This window comes from Elgaria multicarinata, chromosome 17 (assembly GCF_023053635.1).
Source record: "Elgaria multicarinata webbii isolate HBS135686 ecotype San Diego chromosome 17, rElgMul1.1.pri, whole genome shotgun sequence".
NCBI classification, from domain to species: Eukaryota; Metazoa; Chordata; class Lepidosauria; order Squamata; family Anguidae; genus Elgaria; species Elgaria multicarinata.
The window spans coordinates 22,240,194-22,256,019 of NC_086187.1; the positions used below are offsets into that span (position 1 = coordinate 22,240,194).

General features: G+C 48.0%; 2 protein-coding genes across 3 annotated transcripts in view; one reads left to right on the forward strand and one right to left on the reverse strand.

Moving 5' to 3' along the window:
- Positions 1-15,826, forward strand: part of PDAP1 (PDGFA associated protein 1) — a 227,007-nt gene that overhangs the window by 206,373 nt on the left and 4,808 nt on the right. The window contains exons 2-4 of one of the 2 annotated variants that reach the window (XM_063143657.1): positions 6,230-6,290; positions 13,725-13,816; positions 15,339-15,452. In XM_063143657.1, the coding sequence (XP_062999727.1) occupies positions 6,278-6,290; positions 13,725-13,816; positions 15,339-15,452 (219 nt within the window). In that variant the 5' untranslated portion in view covers positions 6,230-6,277. Of the gene's footprint in view, positions 1-6,165; positions 6,291-13,724; positions 13,817-15,338; positions 15,453-15,826 lie in introns of those variants that run through there. The other variant, XM_063143656.1, reaches the window with a different exon arrangement.
- On the reverse strand, positions 252-5,823 carry BUD31 (BUD31 homolog). Its single transcript, XM_063143066.1, has 5 exons — positions 5,760-5,823; positions 2,281-2,409; positions 1,616-1,738; positions 1,263-1,429; positions 252-598 (listed from the first exon to the last, which is right to left on the reverse strand). Exons 2-5 carry the CDS (start codon positions 2,372-2,374, stop codon positions 548-550), a joined length of 435 nt encoding a protein of 144 aa, XP_062999136.1. The 5' UTR covers positions 2,375-2,409; positions 5,760-5,823; the 3' UTR covers positions 252-547.

The following is a 15,826-nucleotide window of genomic DNA, read 5'->3' on the forward strand; positions in this document are numbered from 1 at the left end:
ATGGGACTACTACATAACATTTGAAGCAGCCCTAATTGCCTCCCTGATCTAAGACAAGGTGATGTAAGTAAGTGTTCCCTATTTATCTTGGCTCCCCTCTCCATGGGTCAAACCACACCATCCCCCCCTTGTTTCCAGCTTCTAGTTGCTTGACATGAAATATGAGCGAGCTCTCTCAGTCCAATGACACTACACCTGATCACTGATCATCAGTTGTCTCCATGTTTCCAAATGATTCAAGGACAAAGATGTACCCAATTAACCCTTTATTATGAAAACAAATTCATAAAAATAGCACAGAACTATGCCCCCATACCTCTTCGGGAAGTAGGGAAGGTTTTTATTTTAAAATAAAGGCTACAACAGACACAGACACACTACAGCATTTACAATTCAGGCGGATGCATTATGGGGTGCCAAGGCACGCCACTCACTGCAAGTTCCTTTTAAAATACAAGTTATAGCTCTTGTGAACAGTCATTGATGGGGAGTCAGCCGTTTAAGAATCTCTCAGAAAGGTGTGGTCACGTGGAAAAAAGAAAACGCTTCATCCGGAACAGCCTCTGCATCCACAATGAGTACACTCAATTATTCTTCCCTGTGGAACGAAACCAGTGTGTTAGTCATCACAAGGCAGAGATACACAGTAGAACAATATAAAGGGCGGAGTCTTGCTGGTTGGTAAAACTGTCTTGAGGGACTTGTGCCAAATGAGGTTAGAGGTAGTTGTCTGATGCTGATCCATTCTAATTTCACACATTTATTAAAGAACCACTGAATTTTTTAAAACTCAAAAGGTCATCAACATAAAAACCACCCTAAGCAGCACGTACAGTGTTCTATAATCTCAGCTTTCCTTATTAAAAGATTCTTAACTCAAGAGTGTTAGAAATGCCTGGATGTGGGATACCACATCTTACAGGACAGGACTTTTCTCCAGTTTTCTAACATTAAGTTTTCAAATTTCACAAGGCAATGAGTGCTACAAAATGGCAACTACACTTTGATGCTAGTGTGATCAGGTTTAACCGGCGGGGGGCAGGATGTTCAATAGCTACTCCCAATTTCCTGATATTTAACAAAGATAAGGTCTCTCTCACAAGCAGCTACGCTTCTCTTTCATACAGTTTGGATTTCCAGAGGCTGTATTCCTGCCTATTTGCATGAATCAGGCCTCAGAGAAAATGCACAAAAAGCAAAGGACATGTAATGATAGAAGAATTGCTGGAATGACTCTGAGCTAATTTAAAAACCATTCTTACCACTTCCAGCTTGCTTTTGGGCACTCGACAGATGCAGTTGGTTCCAAAATTGGTATCGCGGGTCTGGATGCAGCGCAAGCAGCAGAGGTTTTCATAACCTTGTTTCTTCCACTTTGCAATCAAGTTTTTGTCTGCATAGCCTTCCTTAATGCAATACTCGTACAATTCTAAGCAGGAAAGAGATAAGGTATCAGAGAAAAAGTTCTGATTGCTAGCACCCAGAACTAGAAAAATGAATATTTGTTTCTTTTATTACATAACTAATAAAGACATGCACAAACCAATTTTCCAGCCATTCCTAACCACACAAAACAGTTATCTTCAGTAAGAGATCAAGACGATAGTTGTGTTACCTCTACTAATGGCTTTCCTCTTGTAGAAGAGATCAAAAATGTAGCGTGTTTTCTGGTGATGAATTCTGAAAATGGGCCAAAGAGATTCGACTTTCCTCTTCCCTTCATGGGGTTCAGTCTCAGCTGAGGGGAGAAAAGAGGAGCAGACATTTACTTTTCCAGCATTGAGCAGGGGGTTGGACTCAATGACCTTATAGGCCCCTTCCATCTCTACTATTCTATGATTCTAAGTGTTCATTGCATCTGCTATTCCATCTTACTTCCTACAAGGAAAAACCCCCACAGCATCCTGAAAATTAGAATGCAAGAACTCATTGGTGAGGAGGTACATAGTTTTCATTCTTGCATTAGTATATTTTTATAAGCTGTTCTAAGGGTGTTCTCAGTCATTACATTTACCTTAAAACATACAAAGATGTATATATAATAAGAGCCATTCTGGATCAGATAAAATGCCTATCCGGGTTAATGCTGAATCCAGTGTAGTTTGGGGTTAGGCACAATTTCTGTCTGGACTCAAGGAACTGGGGGGAACAGTTTGGTCTCTAGTCCTTGCATTCAGGGGCAGGTCACGCTACATCTTCAGGTATGAGGCTAATGGAGGGTGGTGGCAACAGACCAAGGGTGGTTCAGGGAATCATGTTAACCTCTTCTTCTATACCCACCTTCTCTCATTTTTTGATCCAACTCATCTAAGGTTGGTTCAATCAGTTCCCAACCATCTGGAGGTGGTTTTCTGCTCCTCTTCACCTTAGGCATCTCCTCTTCACCTTGGGCAAACAAAGGTGAAGGATCTGTAAGAAGATTATGGCAATATTTAGTAATTGCATTTTTATACCGCCTAATAGCCGAAGTTCCCTGGGCGGTTCACAATAGTGAAACACTGCACACAGAAAACACTTGGTAACATGTGTTCCACCTTCAGAAAGGAGGACTATTTACACTAATTGTTTTGTCCCACATTTTTGAGCCCAAGTGTCCATAAGACATTATGTTGAATGACAGCAATTATAAGGCACATTACAATCACTATTTTTTAAATTATTTATTACATATTTATACTGCCCGACAGCCTAGGCTCTCTGGGCATTTTACAACTAAAATATAAGACATATCGACATAGCAAAGCTGAGATGTACATATAGTCAACCAGTAGCAAGGAAATTGGATAACAGAGCTGGTGGTAGAAAGATTTTGCCTAGAATGATCAGATTCAAAGGAAGACAGGAACAGCTTGTCATAGAGTTGAGAAAAATAGCACTGGCCAAACTGTCTGCTTTTCTACAGTTATTAAAGATGCAAGAACATTGCCCTCCTCTGCCTGGTCACTCTATATCAGGGTGGGGAAACTGTGTCCCTCAAGATGTTGTTGGACTCCAGCCCCCATGACAGCTTAACGTTCGCTAGGCTGGTAGGGGTTGATGGGAGCTGGATTCCAATAACATCTGGAAAGTCACAGATCTGTCACCCCACCCCTGCCCTGCTGAAAGGCATCCCTCATGAAGACCCCTCCTCAGCTGTTACACCAGCAGCTATTGCAGCTGACTGTACTGAGGAAGATGAGGGGGAGAGAAGGGCCATTCCTTCAGCCCTGTTAAAAAAAATCCCCTTCTTCCTTCCTTTTTTCATGTGTGTTGTGTCTTTTTAGCTTGTGTGCCTGTGGACAGGCACTGTCTTCTTTAACTGTTTATACTGGGAGCTGTTTTGGCTGAGGAGCAGCAAAATAACAATAATACTTTAAACAAATAAAATCTATTTAGAGAACAATCCTATGGTACTTGGGAGAGTATCCCAGAAACCATAAGATTGTTCAGATCCTCCTTTCCAAGATCAAAAGGGGGAGACAGAGAGCCAAACTTCCTCCGCTGCCCCGTAGTAACCAGTGCAGAAAAGACCACAATGGCTGCTCTCTGAGATCAAAAAAGCAACCTCAGAGGAGGAGGAGGAAAGGTGGGAGGGAAGGAGACCAGAAAGGCCAGGATACGAGTTGTCCAGAGCATCCTCCAGCATCCTTCCCTCCGAAACACCCTTGCTAGACAGGCTAAAAAGCTCATCTAGTAAAATCTGCAGAGAACAGGGATAGAAATGTAAAATTTCCGGAAATTTTGAAGCCATGGAAAAAAACCGTTCCCCCCCCCCCCCGTTTTTTCCCCGGGGGGGGGGACGAACGGAAATTTTCAGAAAACATGAAGTAATGCAATATTAGCACTTTTTACAGATTGAAAGTCACTGTTACTTTAGGAACATAAATCCAATATAATTCCCAGGAGAACTCCCCTCCCAAGTTTCCCTATCCCTATGGCTTTAAATACCAGGATAAAATTTTAAAATAAATAGGGTTGGCCCCTTTTATGTAAACAGCAACTGCAGTTCTTTAACAGCTACACAGTGTGTAGAAATTAAACAGATGAGCCTTTTGCCAGCAGGATACTTTCACTGTGAATTTTTGCCTGCCATGCAATTATTATTTATTTATTTTTATCCCGCAACTCAGCCAAAAGTCTCTCGGAGCAGCTTACAATGTATCAATAAAGAAGACAGTCCCTACCCTCAGGCTTACGTTCTTAAAAAAAAGACATGACACACAAGGAAAAGGGGATGAGGAGGGAAGAGGGAGAAAATAAAAAGAAATTAAGGAGACTGTTTATGCTGGTGGGAAGGCCCTGCTCCGTCCTCTCATCCCCCAATGGAGGGGCAAACCAACAGCTCCTTCTTCCCCACAAGGTAAAGATGTTAGCCCTGTTTTTTTTGGGGGGGGGGGGGTTCCAACTGAAGCAGGCTCTGATGGTCCCTGCCTGCTCCAGCCCCCCCCCTCGCATCTTCTTCCCCACTAGGTGAAGATGGCAGTTAGCCCTGGGGGGGGGGTTGTTGTTTTCCAACTAAAGCAGGCTCTGATGGTCCCTGCCTGCTCTCCAGCCCCCCCTCGCATCTTCTTCCCCACACAGTGAAGATGGCAGTTAGCCCTGGGAGGGGGGGTTGTTTTCCAACTAAGGCAAGCTGTGATGGTCCCTGTCTGCTCTCCAGCCCCCCCCCCTCACATCTTCTTCCCCACATGGTGAAGATGGCAGTTAGCCCTGGGGGGTGGGGGTTGTTTTCCCAACTAAAGCAGGCTCTGATGGTCCCTGCCTGCTCTCCAGCCCCCCCCCCCGCATCTTCTTCCCCACACGGTGAAGATGGCAGTTAGCCCTGGGAGGGGGGGTTGTTTACCAACTAAAGCAAGCTGTGATGGTCCCTACCTGCTCTCCAGCCCTCCCCCCCCCCGGCATCTTCTTCCCCACACGGTGAAGATGGCAGTTAGCCCTGGGAGGGGGGGTTGTTTACCAACTAAAGCAGACTCTGATGGTCCCTGCCTGCTCTCCAGCCCCCCCCCCCGCATCTTCTTCCCCACACGGTGAAGATGGCAGTTAGCCCTGGGAGGGGGGGTTGTTTACCAACTAAAGCAGGCTCTGATGGTCTCTGCCTGCTCTCCAGCCCCCCCCCCCCGCATCTTCTTCCCCACACGGTGAAGATGGCAGTTAGCCCTGGGTGGGGGGGTTGTTTACCAACTAAAGCAGGCTCTGATGGTCCCTGCCTGCTCTCCAGCCCCCCCCCCCCGCATCTTCTTCCCCACACGGTGAAGATGGCAGTTAGCCCTGGGAGGGGGGGGGTTGTTTACCAACTAAAGCAAGCTGTGATGGTCCCTGCCTGCTCTCCAGCCCCCCCCCCCGGCATCTTCTTCCCCACACGGTGAAGATGGCAGTTAAGTCCTGGGAGGGGGGCGTTGTTTTCCAACTAAAGCAGGCTCTGATGGCCCCTGCCTGCTCCAGTCTCCCTCGCATCTTCTTCCCCACAGGGTGAAAAAAACTAGCAATTGTTTTATTTTAGCATGCGACTAGTTGTGCTGAATTTTATCTTGTTGTGCTATATTTTATCTTGGGAATTGTTGTGAGCCGCCCTGAGCGCTTCGGCTCTTGGGCGGCATAGGAAGGAAATAAATAACAGAACAATAATAATAGCGTAGAAACGGGCTAGCCGGGAAGAGAACGGGCAGGAGACGAGCGGATCCCTGATCAAACTCTTTAGGTCCCCGGCTTCAGAGAATATGGCTCCTGCCTTCCCCGCCTTCACTGCCCCCTTTCCCCCATTAAAAACCCCAAACACTTACGCTTCTCCGCGTTCCTCGTTCCGCTCTTCCGCCTCTTCTGAGCTCTGCGTCGCCTCTGCGTGACTTCACCGCGGCGCGAGAGAAGAAGAAGGCCCTCCTTCCGTCACGCGCCGCTTATAAGGGGCTTCACGGGTAGGCGTGTCTTTGCTGATGCCTGTCCGGAGTCGCGCCAATGAGAAGCTTCACAAACGGTGACGCACCCTCCTACGCAACCGCCTCGCCGCCTTCTTTGCGTCACGAGCACCAAAGCTTGGCTCTCCTTTTTTAAAAAAATTATTTTTGTATTTTCTCCCCTAATTTCCATCAGGCTCTGACGAAGACACCACAACCTCCTCGACGAGGCCTTCGCTCCGCGGCGATGGAGGAAACCATAGATTTGTTAGAGGCAGGCCGGCCGCCACTTCCGCTTCCGGGCCGCGTCTAAGCTTGGGGCGAAGTGAGGTGGGCTGAGTAGAAGCGCGAGGGGGGTCGGGAAGAGTCGCTCGCAGCCGGAGCCGCCATCGTTCTCCGTCCTCGCGATGCCCAAAGGAGGTGAGTGAGGCAAGCGGGGGAGGCGGGGAAAGGCCGGCGCTGCGGTACGAGGAGCCTGTGGAGGTTTTGGGGCCTAGCCTGAGGGAGGGGGGTCCATTTTTGGCCTCTCCCCCCCTCCCCCGTAGATTGAGGAGGTGGTTTTGTTCGCCTGTGTTTGTTTTTTTATCCCTCCCTATAGACACTCTGAGGGATTTTGTTTCAGGATTGGGCTCCGAGTTCGTGATCCAAGGAACCCCAAACGCCTCAAGTGTTGTGGGAGTGTGTGTGTGTGGAAAGGCACTAAAGGAGGAGGAAGGGTCCCCGAGAGGAGGGGAATTGTGAGGGGAGTTGTGGTAGGAGCTTCCACAGCCCCACAAGTGCTCTGGGGAGGGGGCATTAGAGGAGGAGGAGGGGCTCTGGGAGTTAGGATGATGAGGGGGGTTGTGGTAAGAGCTTCCATAGCCCTACAAGTGCTGTGGGGAGGGGGCATCAGAGGAGGAGGAGGGGCTCTGGGGGGGTAGGATGACGACGGGGTTGTGGTAGGAGCTTCCATAGCCCCACAAGTGCTGTGGGGAGGGGGCATCAGAGAAGGAGGAGGGGCTCTGGGGGGGTAGGATGATGAGGGGGTTGTGGTAGGAGCTTCCATAGCCCCACAAGTGCTGTGGGGAGGGGGCATCAGAGGAGGAGGAGGAGCTCTGGGGGGCTGTGGTATGAGCTTCTGTAGGCCCATAAGTGCTGGATGGTGGTAGAAGATGAGGAAATGCTTCTTCAGTGTTGGTGGAGAAACCTTTGCGGTAGGGGGCTTCATGGATTCCCCCAGCTCCATTTTCTCCTCTCTTTCCCCCTCCTCAATTTTAGCCCAGTCATGCTTCCCTGTAATACATAAGAGGGCCAGGATCCCTCTGCTTCCTGGTAACCGGAGTATTAAACAGTTTGCTTGGTCATTTGCATCAGGCAAGGCTGAGGCACAATAACAGAAAAGAGAGAGAGAGTGTGTTTCGAGATGAGTTTTGTTCCAGGCAGAAGAGAGGAAGATCTGGCAGCTGCTCCTTCCAGCCACGTGGGAAGCAGGCCAGAGGGCTGATTCAGCGGCTTGACTTACTCAAGCAGCAGAGCGGGCGTGAAAACTGCCCCTGGGCTGTACCCAGATATGATTCCCAAGTGGGAGCTGGAACTCTCCCCAAAAATACTTCCTACTGCTCCGTTTGCTCCCCAAGCTTTGGACACAGAAAACAAGGGCTTGTATAACATGGATTAAATCCTTGCTCCTTTAGTGGTGTTTCCCACCATTTCATTTCCCCAAACTAGAGGGTGTCTCCCCCACCCCGGAGTTGTTCCCTCTTACTGCTGCCTATGCTCAGAATTGGTACAGTCAGGGAAGTGTTTGGATGTTACAAGCTTTCTGATAGACTTCTGAGTTGTTCGTGGGCCCGGTTCAAAGTGATGGATTTTTAATTTAGAAAGCTTTTAATGGCTTAGGCTGAGGATAGCTAAAGAATCACCCAGTCCTGTATGAACCAGCCTGTTCCTTATTATCATTATCTGAGACCCTGCGTCTCAAATTATTATCATATGTCTTGCTATTTACTGTTTTACTCTGTACAGCACCATGTACATTGATGGTGCTATATAAATAAATAATAATAATAATAATATGATATTTTTTCTGCACTGCCCTTTTGATACCAAATCCTTCCATGGATGATTCCCCCTTAATGATCTTATTAGTGCTGTTGTTTCTTTATAATGTAGTATAATCCAGAGCAGTCTAGATTGATTGTAGTTTTTGTTTTTATTTGGTTGTTTGTAGCCATGGCCTTGTTTGAGTTTTGTAAACCACCTCGTGGTCTAAATGCTTTAAATAAACAAACACACAAGAATTCACTAGAACCAGAAAACTGAATTGCCAAGGAGTGAGCTAGGCGAGAATCCCTTTCCCTGTCTTCCAATATTCTTCATGCAGGAGGCTTTTGTTTAGATGTGGGAGCATTTAATCATGAAATCTTCTAAATCCCAAATACTTGGAATTGTATATGGCCTTTCTGGAGGCATTGGCTGGACATTGTTGAAAATAGGGTGCTTAGATTACACAATCTCACCCAGCAGGGCAGCTCTTATGCCTCAAACCAGGGGTGGACAGAAGGTAACTCTCCAGGTGTTTTGGACTTCAACTCCCAGCATTCTTGGCCATAGGCCATGCTGGCAGGGGCTTCATGGAGCTAGAAGTCCAAACCATCTGGAGATCTACCTTCTGCCCATCATTGCTTTAAGCAATATGGTCCAGGAACAACTTTACCACTTCGTCTGCTGTTCGTGCTGCCTCTGTGCTGTTGCTTTAAAAGACAAATGAGTGGAGGAAGAATCTAGTCATGACTGCCAGTCATGATGGCTATATGCAGCACCTATGTTTCAGAGGTAATATGGCTCTCGATAACAGCTGCTGAGGAACCACCATGGGAGAGGTCAATTGCTTTCATATCCTGCTTGTAGCCTTCCCAGAGGCATCTGGTTGGTCGCTCGGAAACAAGGTTCAAGACTAAATGAGTCTTTGATGTGATCCAGCAGGGTTCTTGGAACTTTCGCGTGTTGGCATTACCTTGCTATGGGATAATTGCTGCGTTGTTTGTCTGAAATTGCTCCAGCCCATGTGGCAACGTTCTTTAGCTTTTTCTTGATGCATTCAATTCTGGAAGCAGAGAGATTTTGTTATACTCCCCTCTTGAACAAGTGTTTTGCCCATATACCTCTGCGGGTAGCAAGTGAATATGAGAAGACTGTTTCACACCAGAAGCTGCATTTCAATAAGCTGATGCTGGAACCGCAGGGGATGTACTTCCAAATGGAAGAGAATGTCTAAAGCAGCCTTGGCCCTCCTGAATCACAGAGTAGTAGAGTTGAAAGGGGCCTACAAGGCCATCAAGTCCAACCCCCTGCTCATTTGCAGGAATCTACCTTAAAGCATCCCTGACAGATGAAGTTTTGTTCTACATGTGCACCAGCACGCATGGCCAAGTGTCATGACTGCCCAAAACATTGAGAGGGACTAGCATTGAGGAAAGATGGCCTAAAAGAAGAAGTAGCACATTTCTAGAAGTGAAAATGGAACCATCTAGCCTTTTACTAGTGAAGAAAGAAGCAATAAGAACCTGATGTGTCATGCTGCCCAAATGCCTGTGTATGTACAGGTGTATATCACTATTATTATTTTAGTGTGGGTTACTTGAATAAATAAATTCTGACGTGTACTTTTTGAGGAGACCAGTGGTTTTGTTTGTTTGTTTGTTTTTAACCTTCAGTCCAATCCAGGCTTCTCCAAGCTGGTACCCTCAAGGTGTGTTAGCTGCAATTCCCATCATCCCCAGCCAGCAGGACCATTGGCCATGCTGGCTGGGGTGGATGGCAGTTGTAGTCCATCACATGTGGAGGGCACTGGTGGTCTGATCCTTCAAGAGTGCAGAATAGATGGATGAAATAAAAGCGCCTGCCAGTTTGGACAGATGCCACACAGCCAAGGGGAAGGGATGTAGAAATACATATGTTTGATTTTTTTTGCAGGCCTTTTAGCAAAGATGGGGGCATGCCTGAGCTTGTCCCACCTATGTTGAGAGGCTGCCTTGCTGCTCTGCGTAAGGAAGCGTGGTTGATTGCTTGCGAGAAGAGGGAAGGGAAAGCTAGCAAGTCAGGCTGCAGCTGTACCACACCCAGTTTGGATGGCTTCCAAGGGATGCTTCTATCATGTCTTTCCCAAGTGCTGGCTTTCCCATAACGCTGCTTCCTCAAGGGTGCCCGGCTTGATGGTGGAGGATGACAGCTGCTCAAAGTGACAGCTGTTACCTAAAGATGTGGTTTTGAAGCAAGCTTTATTTTCAATATGTCCACATCCTGTGTTCATGCAAACTCTTTCCTGCCGCTTATTCAATCCAGATTTGTTATTAAACACAAACATATTAAGGCTTCGCTTTCATGTGCACATCGTTGTGCCTTACTGTCAGGCTTACTGTCACTTCTGTATGGCTTTGTAGATATTAAATATGTCTATTTCACAAGGCTCAGATTTGCCTGAAGGGAGCCTCTGTAGATTTGCCTATACCTGCGACAAACATGTAAAGAGCTACCCACCTGTTCACCTGCAATGAGGAAGAATTGGCTCTTGGTTCCTAAACTGGAAAAGAGGGAATCTTCCTCTCCAACCCCTCTTTTCAGGTCATAGAATCATAGAATAGCAGAGTTGGAAGGGGCCTACAAGGCCATCTAGTCCAACCCCCTGCTTAATGCAGGAATCCACCCTAAAGCATCCCTGACAGATACTTGTCCAGCTGCCTCTTGAAGGCCTCTAGTGTGAGAGAGCCCACAACCTCCCTAGGTAACTGATTCCATTGTCGCACTGCTCTAACAGTCAGGAAGTTTTTCCTGATGTCCAGCTGGAATCTGGCTTCCTTTAACTTGAGCCCGTTCTTCCGTGTCCTGCACTCTGGGAGGATCGAGAAGAGATCCTGGCCCTCCTCTGTGTGACAACCTTTTAAGTATTTGAAGAGTGCTATCATGTCTCCCCTCAATCTTCTCTTCTCCAGGCTAAACATGCCCAGTTCCTTCAGTCTCTCTTCATAGGGCTTTGTTTCCAGACCCCTGATCATCCATGTGGCAATTTATTTACATGTAGGTAAGGTGAACTAATACAAATTCTTGTGGACTAGTAACTTTTGTGGACATGTAAGATTAACCTAGGGTGTTTTACAGATGAAGAGGAGTGTTTTATGCCAGTGACAGGTGGTGTGGATTGGGATAGCTGCAATCCACACAGGAATGAGGATTGTCACACTTGCTGCTACTCCATATGTATTAGTCCAGGCTTTCTCAGCCTGTGGCCTTCTAGATATGCTGGACTACAGGTCCCATCAGCCCCAGCCCAAATAGCTATTACTGTGCTGATTGGGTCTGCTGGGAATTGTAGTCCAAACACATCTGGAGACCGCCAGGAAGGGGGAGACTGGACCAGTAGATAAATGGACGCAGCAGCTGGGTTACAAAAACAGCTGCACTCATGCTAGTTCAGTCTTGCAAATAAACCAACAAGTCATAGGTGGCACATCAGCAGCTTGAAACATTAAAAAGCAAAACCATCTTTTACATTTCGTCCATGAAGGGAGTAAAGGTTTCTGTGTTGGACACCCAGGAGGTGAAAGCCCCCTTCTTGCACATCCAGCATAGAAATCTCATTGGGCCGGCAGAGGCGGTGGGCTGGCCGTGCTCCACGCTGACTCTGCCAGCCTGCAGCATTACTAGCCTGCAAGAATAACTTTTACGAGCTGCCTTCTGCTCATAAGAGGATCTCAATTATGGGTTTAAAAGCAGTATTAAAAATGTGCCAGTTTGGTAACAAGGCTGAGTTGCAGTCTACCCAGAGCTAAAGCAGTTTCCTGTGAAGATCGGTCACGGCAGACCTGCGTAGCCCGTGAGCGTCAGCTGTGTTGTAGGGGGGCACTCTGACCATGCAGGGAGAGGCGGGAGGCCCAGCAGGCCTTGCCAGGGAATCCCAGAAGGCTTCGTTGGGGCCACAGGTCAGCTTGTTTTGGCCCGTGGGTATGAGGTTCAACTACTGTAGGGCTTCTGGAGCCATGCCCAGGGTTTTTTTTCCTGAGACTTGAGAACATCATTTCTGTGCTGATTTTAAGAGCATTGACGTGGAAACAGGAACACCTTCATCTAAATTGATTACATTTGGCCTTGATCTTTGGTAGGGAATCGGGTTTAGTTACATTTTCCCATGCTCTAGACTGAACGGCTTGTTGTGTCAACAGATCTGCAACTGGCTAGCAGCCTAATTCGTGTTTCTGTTCCTCTTGCCTAAGTTGCTGTGTGTGTGGCAAAAGCTCGGTAGGTTTACCCTGAAAGATCAACGTGGCATCAGCAGCCTAGTTCTCAATGGGGAGGAAAATCTTGGCTCTGGGCTGTATCACCTTGGCCTGAACACTCCTCCATACCAAATCCTGAACCTAGAAACCTAGCAAATTGGAGGGAACAGTTCTCGCCCAGCCTTCTTCCTGACTTGCTAGGTTTTGTGTCCAAGGGAGCCAGGAGCATTCAGGCCTATGGGCCCACCTGCAGTCTGAATTGGTGCAATCCAGACACAGATTTACCGTTTCATTGAGAAATGATCCAAAGTTCCCAACCAATGCGGCTTGCGTGGATTCTTCATAACGCCTTTCTGCAGTGGCGTTGCTAGCTGTGTGGATTCCTGCGCGGGGACTAGAGTGTAAGGAGCAGCTGTGGCATTTGCAGTTGGTCTGTAGCCCAGGCTATGAGTCAAGCAGCACATAGGGACTTGGAGGGAAGACAGTGACGCCGTCGATTTCCTGATACCACAGGAAGGCTCTGATCAGGCCAACAAGCAGAGCCACAGGCTGCAGCGGCTTAGAGCTCCGTGCCAAGGGATGGAGACACCGCGGTGTTTGTTTCCAAGAAGGCCGCGGATGTCATGGGAAGGACTCCTTGATTCCCTGCTGAGAAGGGGAACTTGAGATTTGGAGTGGGCGCTTGTCTTAGGAAGACCCAGGCCACCCGGCACTTGTGAATTTGAAAGAAGTTCTTGGTTTCGGCTTTGGTCTGAGCTTTCTTACCTCAAGCCCTTTTTGCTCAGCTCAGTAATCCTCCATCCACAGGTCTACAAGGAGCAAGAGCCCCTTTTGAGGTGGGTAAGGAGGTGGACCGGGCATTTGCACGTGCGCTTTTCTGGATCCAGACTGAAGGAACAGTCGCTTGCCTCGTAGGGGCGCTGCAGCAAAGGGTGGGAGCAACTCCCCCGTGCAGAAAGCTTACAATGCTTGCGGCTCTTTCGTTTAGCACAGCCTTCCTCAACCTGGGGCGCTCCAGATGTGTTGGACTGCATCTCCCAGAATGCCCCAGCCAGCAGAGCTGGCTGGGGCATTCTGGGAGTTGCAGTCCAACACATCTGGAGCGCCCCAGGTTGAGGAAGGCTGGTTTAGCACAAAGGCAACGAAGGTGATGGGGCAGGGGGACGGACAATAGAAGTTTATAAAATTAAGCCTGGTGTGGAGAAAACATATAGGGAAAAGTTTTCTCCCTCTCTTGTAACCGTGGGATGATCCAGTGGAGCTGAATGGCAGGGGATATGGGCTTAGCCAATGGAAGGACTTTTCCTAAAGCATGTAATTTGTAGGGGGATTTGCTTCTGCAAGGTGTGGTGATGGCCACTGGGCTGGGTGCTTCAAAAAAGGGCGTGAAATTTTTTAGAGAAGACCAATTTATCGATGGCTTTTCAGCACTGGGAGCTAAAGGAGTTTCCCAAAAGAGGTATCTGCTTGGGAAAGCAGGATTCTGGACTGGGTGGACTTCTTTTTTGATCCAGCTGGGCTCTTGCTGCTTGCAGCCTAATGCGGAGGAGGCGGGAATAGCGACGGCAGCCTGAACTCATTTGCCTAAACTCTTTGCTTGCAGGTAGAAAAGGAGGCCACAAAGGCCGGGCGCGGCAGTACACAAGCCCCGAGGAGATCGATGCCCAGCTCCAAGCAGAGAAAGACAAGGCCCGGGTAAGCGGCTCCGGGTTCTACTGGGTGTTTCTTGTCGAGAGCTGGCAGAGGACGAGAGCTGAGCTGTGAGGTGGGGGGATCTCCGATTCCCCGTTCTCCAATCTGCCGTCTTGGGATACTTCTTTTTTGTCTAGAATAAACATCTTGCTTTATAGCCCCAAGAGCCTATTGAAGCAGTTCACCAAGAGGTTTTCAGAATAGAATCACTCTCGATTAGCTGGCTCAGGAGCAGGAATCACGTGGTGTCTGTGTGGAACCAGGATTTTTCAGGCAGCCTTTCCTGCCCTGGCCCTGGCATTTCCCTGGTGTCGTACCAAGCAGCAGTTCCCACCCACATCCTCTGAGGCAAGGGCGGGGGAGCGGAGCAGCTGGAACTCGCTCAGCCCTGGATGGAATCAGCCTTCCCTTGACGGCAGTTGCTAGGCAGCAGGACTTCGGAGACAGGAGAGCATCCGTGTACATTGTACCTCGTTTTCATAATAAAAGTAGACAGTTTAACCTTAACGTCGGCAAAGGTTTCCAACATGTTTATTACAGTTGTGCCCATTACGTCCTACCTTCTCTCTTGGGGCAGGGGTAGTTTTCTCTCTCTTTTGTTCCCAAAACAACCCTGTGAGGTAGGTTAGGCTGAGAGAGACAGAAAGGCCCAAGATCACCCATTGAGCTTCATGGTTAAGTGGAGATTTGGACCTAGATCTTTCAATTCCTAGTCCAGCACTCGACACCACGTCATTCTGGTTCTCAAAACATATAAATGCTTTTTCACTTGTATCGTTTTTAACTTTCTCTATAACTATAACTCCCAGGAGCCCCAGCCATCAGGGATGATAGGAATTGTAGGCCAGAACTCCTGTAGGGACCTGGGCTGCAGAGGGCTGGCTCAGGCCATCTTTGAGGACGCATCCATCCTCCACGCATGAAAAAGAAAGGAGAGAAAACTACTGCAGAGCTGGCTGGGGCATTCTGGGAGTTGTAGTCCAACACATCTGGAGCGCCCCAGGTTGAGGAAGGCTGCTCTACTGTGAGAGCACAAAAGACCACCCTGTGGTCAGAATATGAAAGGAGAATCAAACGAAGGTTCTATTGTGGTGTAATTATAGTGTTATACTTCGTTACACCTTTGTTATGCTCACCTTCATTATTCCTCTAAAATGGATGATTTGCAACAATACAGATGTGATTGCAGTGGTATTTACACCACAATAGAACCTTCGGTTGACTCTCCTTTCCTATTCTGACCACAGGGTGGAGATCTTTCTTTTGTGCTCCTTCAGGCATGTACAGAACATTATCTTTGACAGAACAGCATATTCCAAATTTTACCTTATTACATTTATGTTCCACCCATTCTCTCCCCCCCCACACACACACACCCCATTTCATCTTCTCAACACCCCTGTGAGGTGGGATAGTGAGCTTCATGCCTGAGTGGGGGATTTGAATCTGGGTCTCCCCAGTTCTAATTCCACTCAAACCTTCACTGCTTTGATCTCATGCTGGTAATCCTTCTCACTCCCCACAGGAAGAGGAGGAGCAGGAGGAAGGAGGAGATGGAGCAACAGGTGAACCCAAAAAGAAGGAGAAATCACTAGATTCAGACGAGAGTGAGGAGGAGGAGGAGGATGAAGACTACCAGGTACTAATAAGATGTTTCTCCTGTTACATGGAAGAAAGGTTGGGATGCTCAATTCACTCATGATGGGTCCTGATGATTCTCTGTTCACCTGATTGCTTTCAGTGCTATTTTTGTAAAAGGTTTCTATGTTTTAAAAGCTATTTCTGGTCTGCAGCTATTAGGTGCTTTTCCTAAGGCCAAGAGAAGTGGCCTTTTGCATAGGGTGGGGTGCAGAACATTAGGCCCGGATGTCCAAACCCCGACCTGCTGTGTTCCCCCGCCCCCTTTCCCTTGGCTTCTCTGAAATGAAGTTTGGCCCTTGGTCGAAAGAGGTTCTGCACTCCGCCCTAAGTGTTGCACACCACGCGCTCTGCTCACCCTAACAGCTGCTGCTC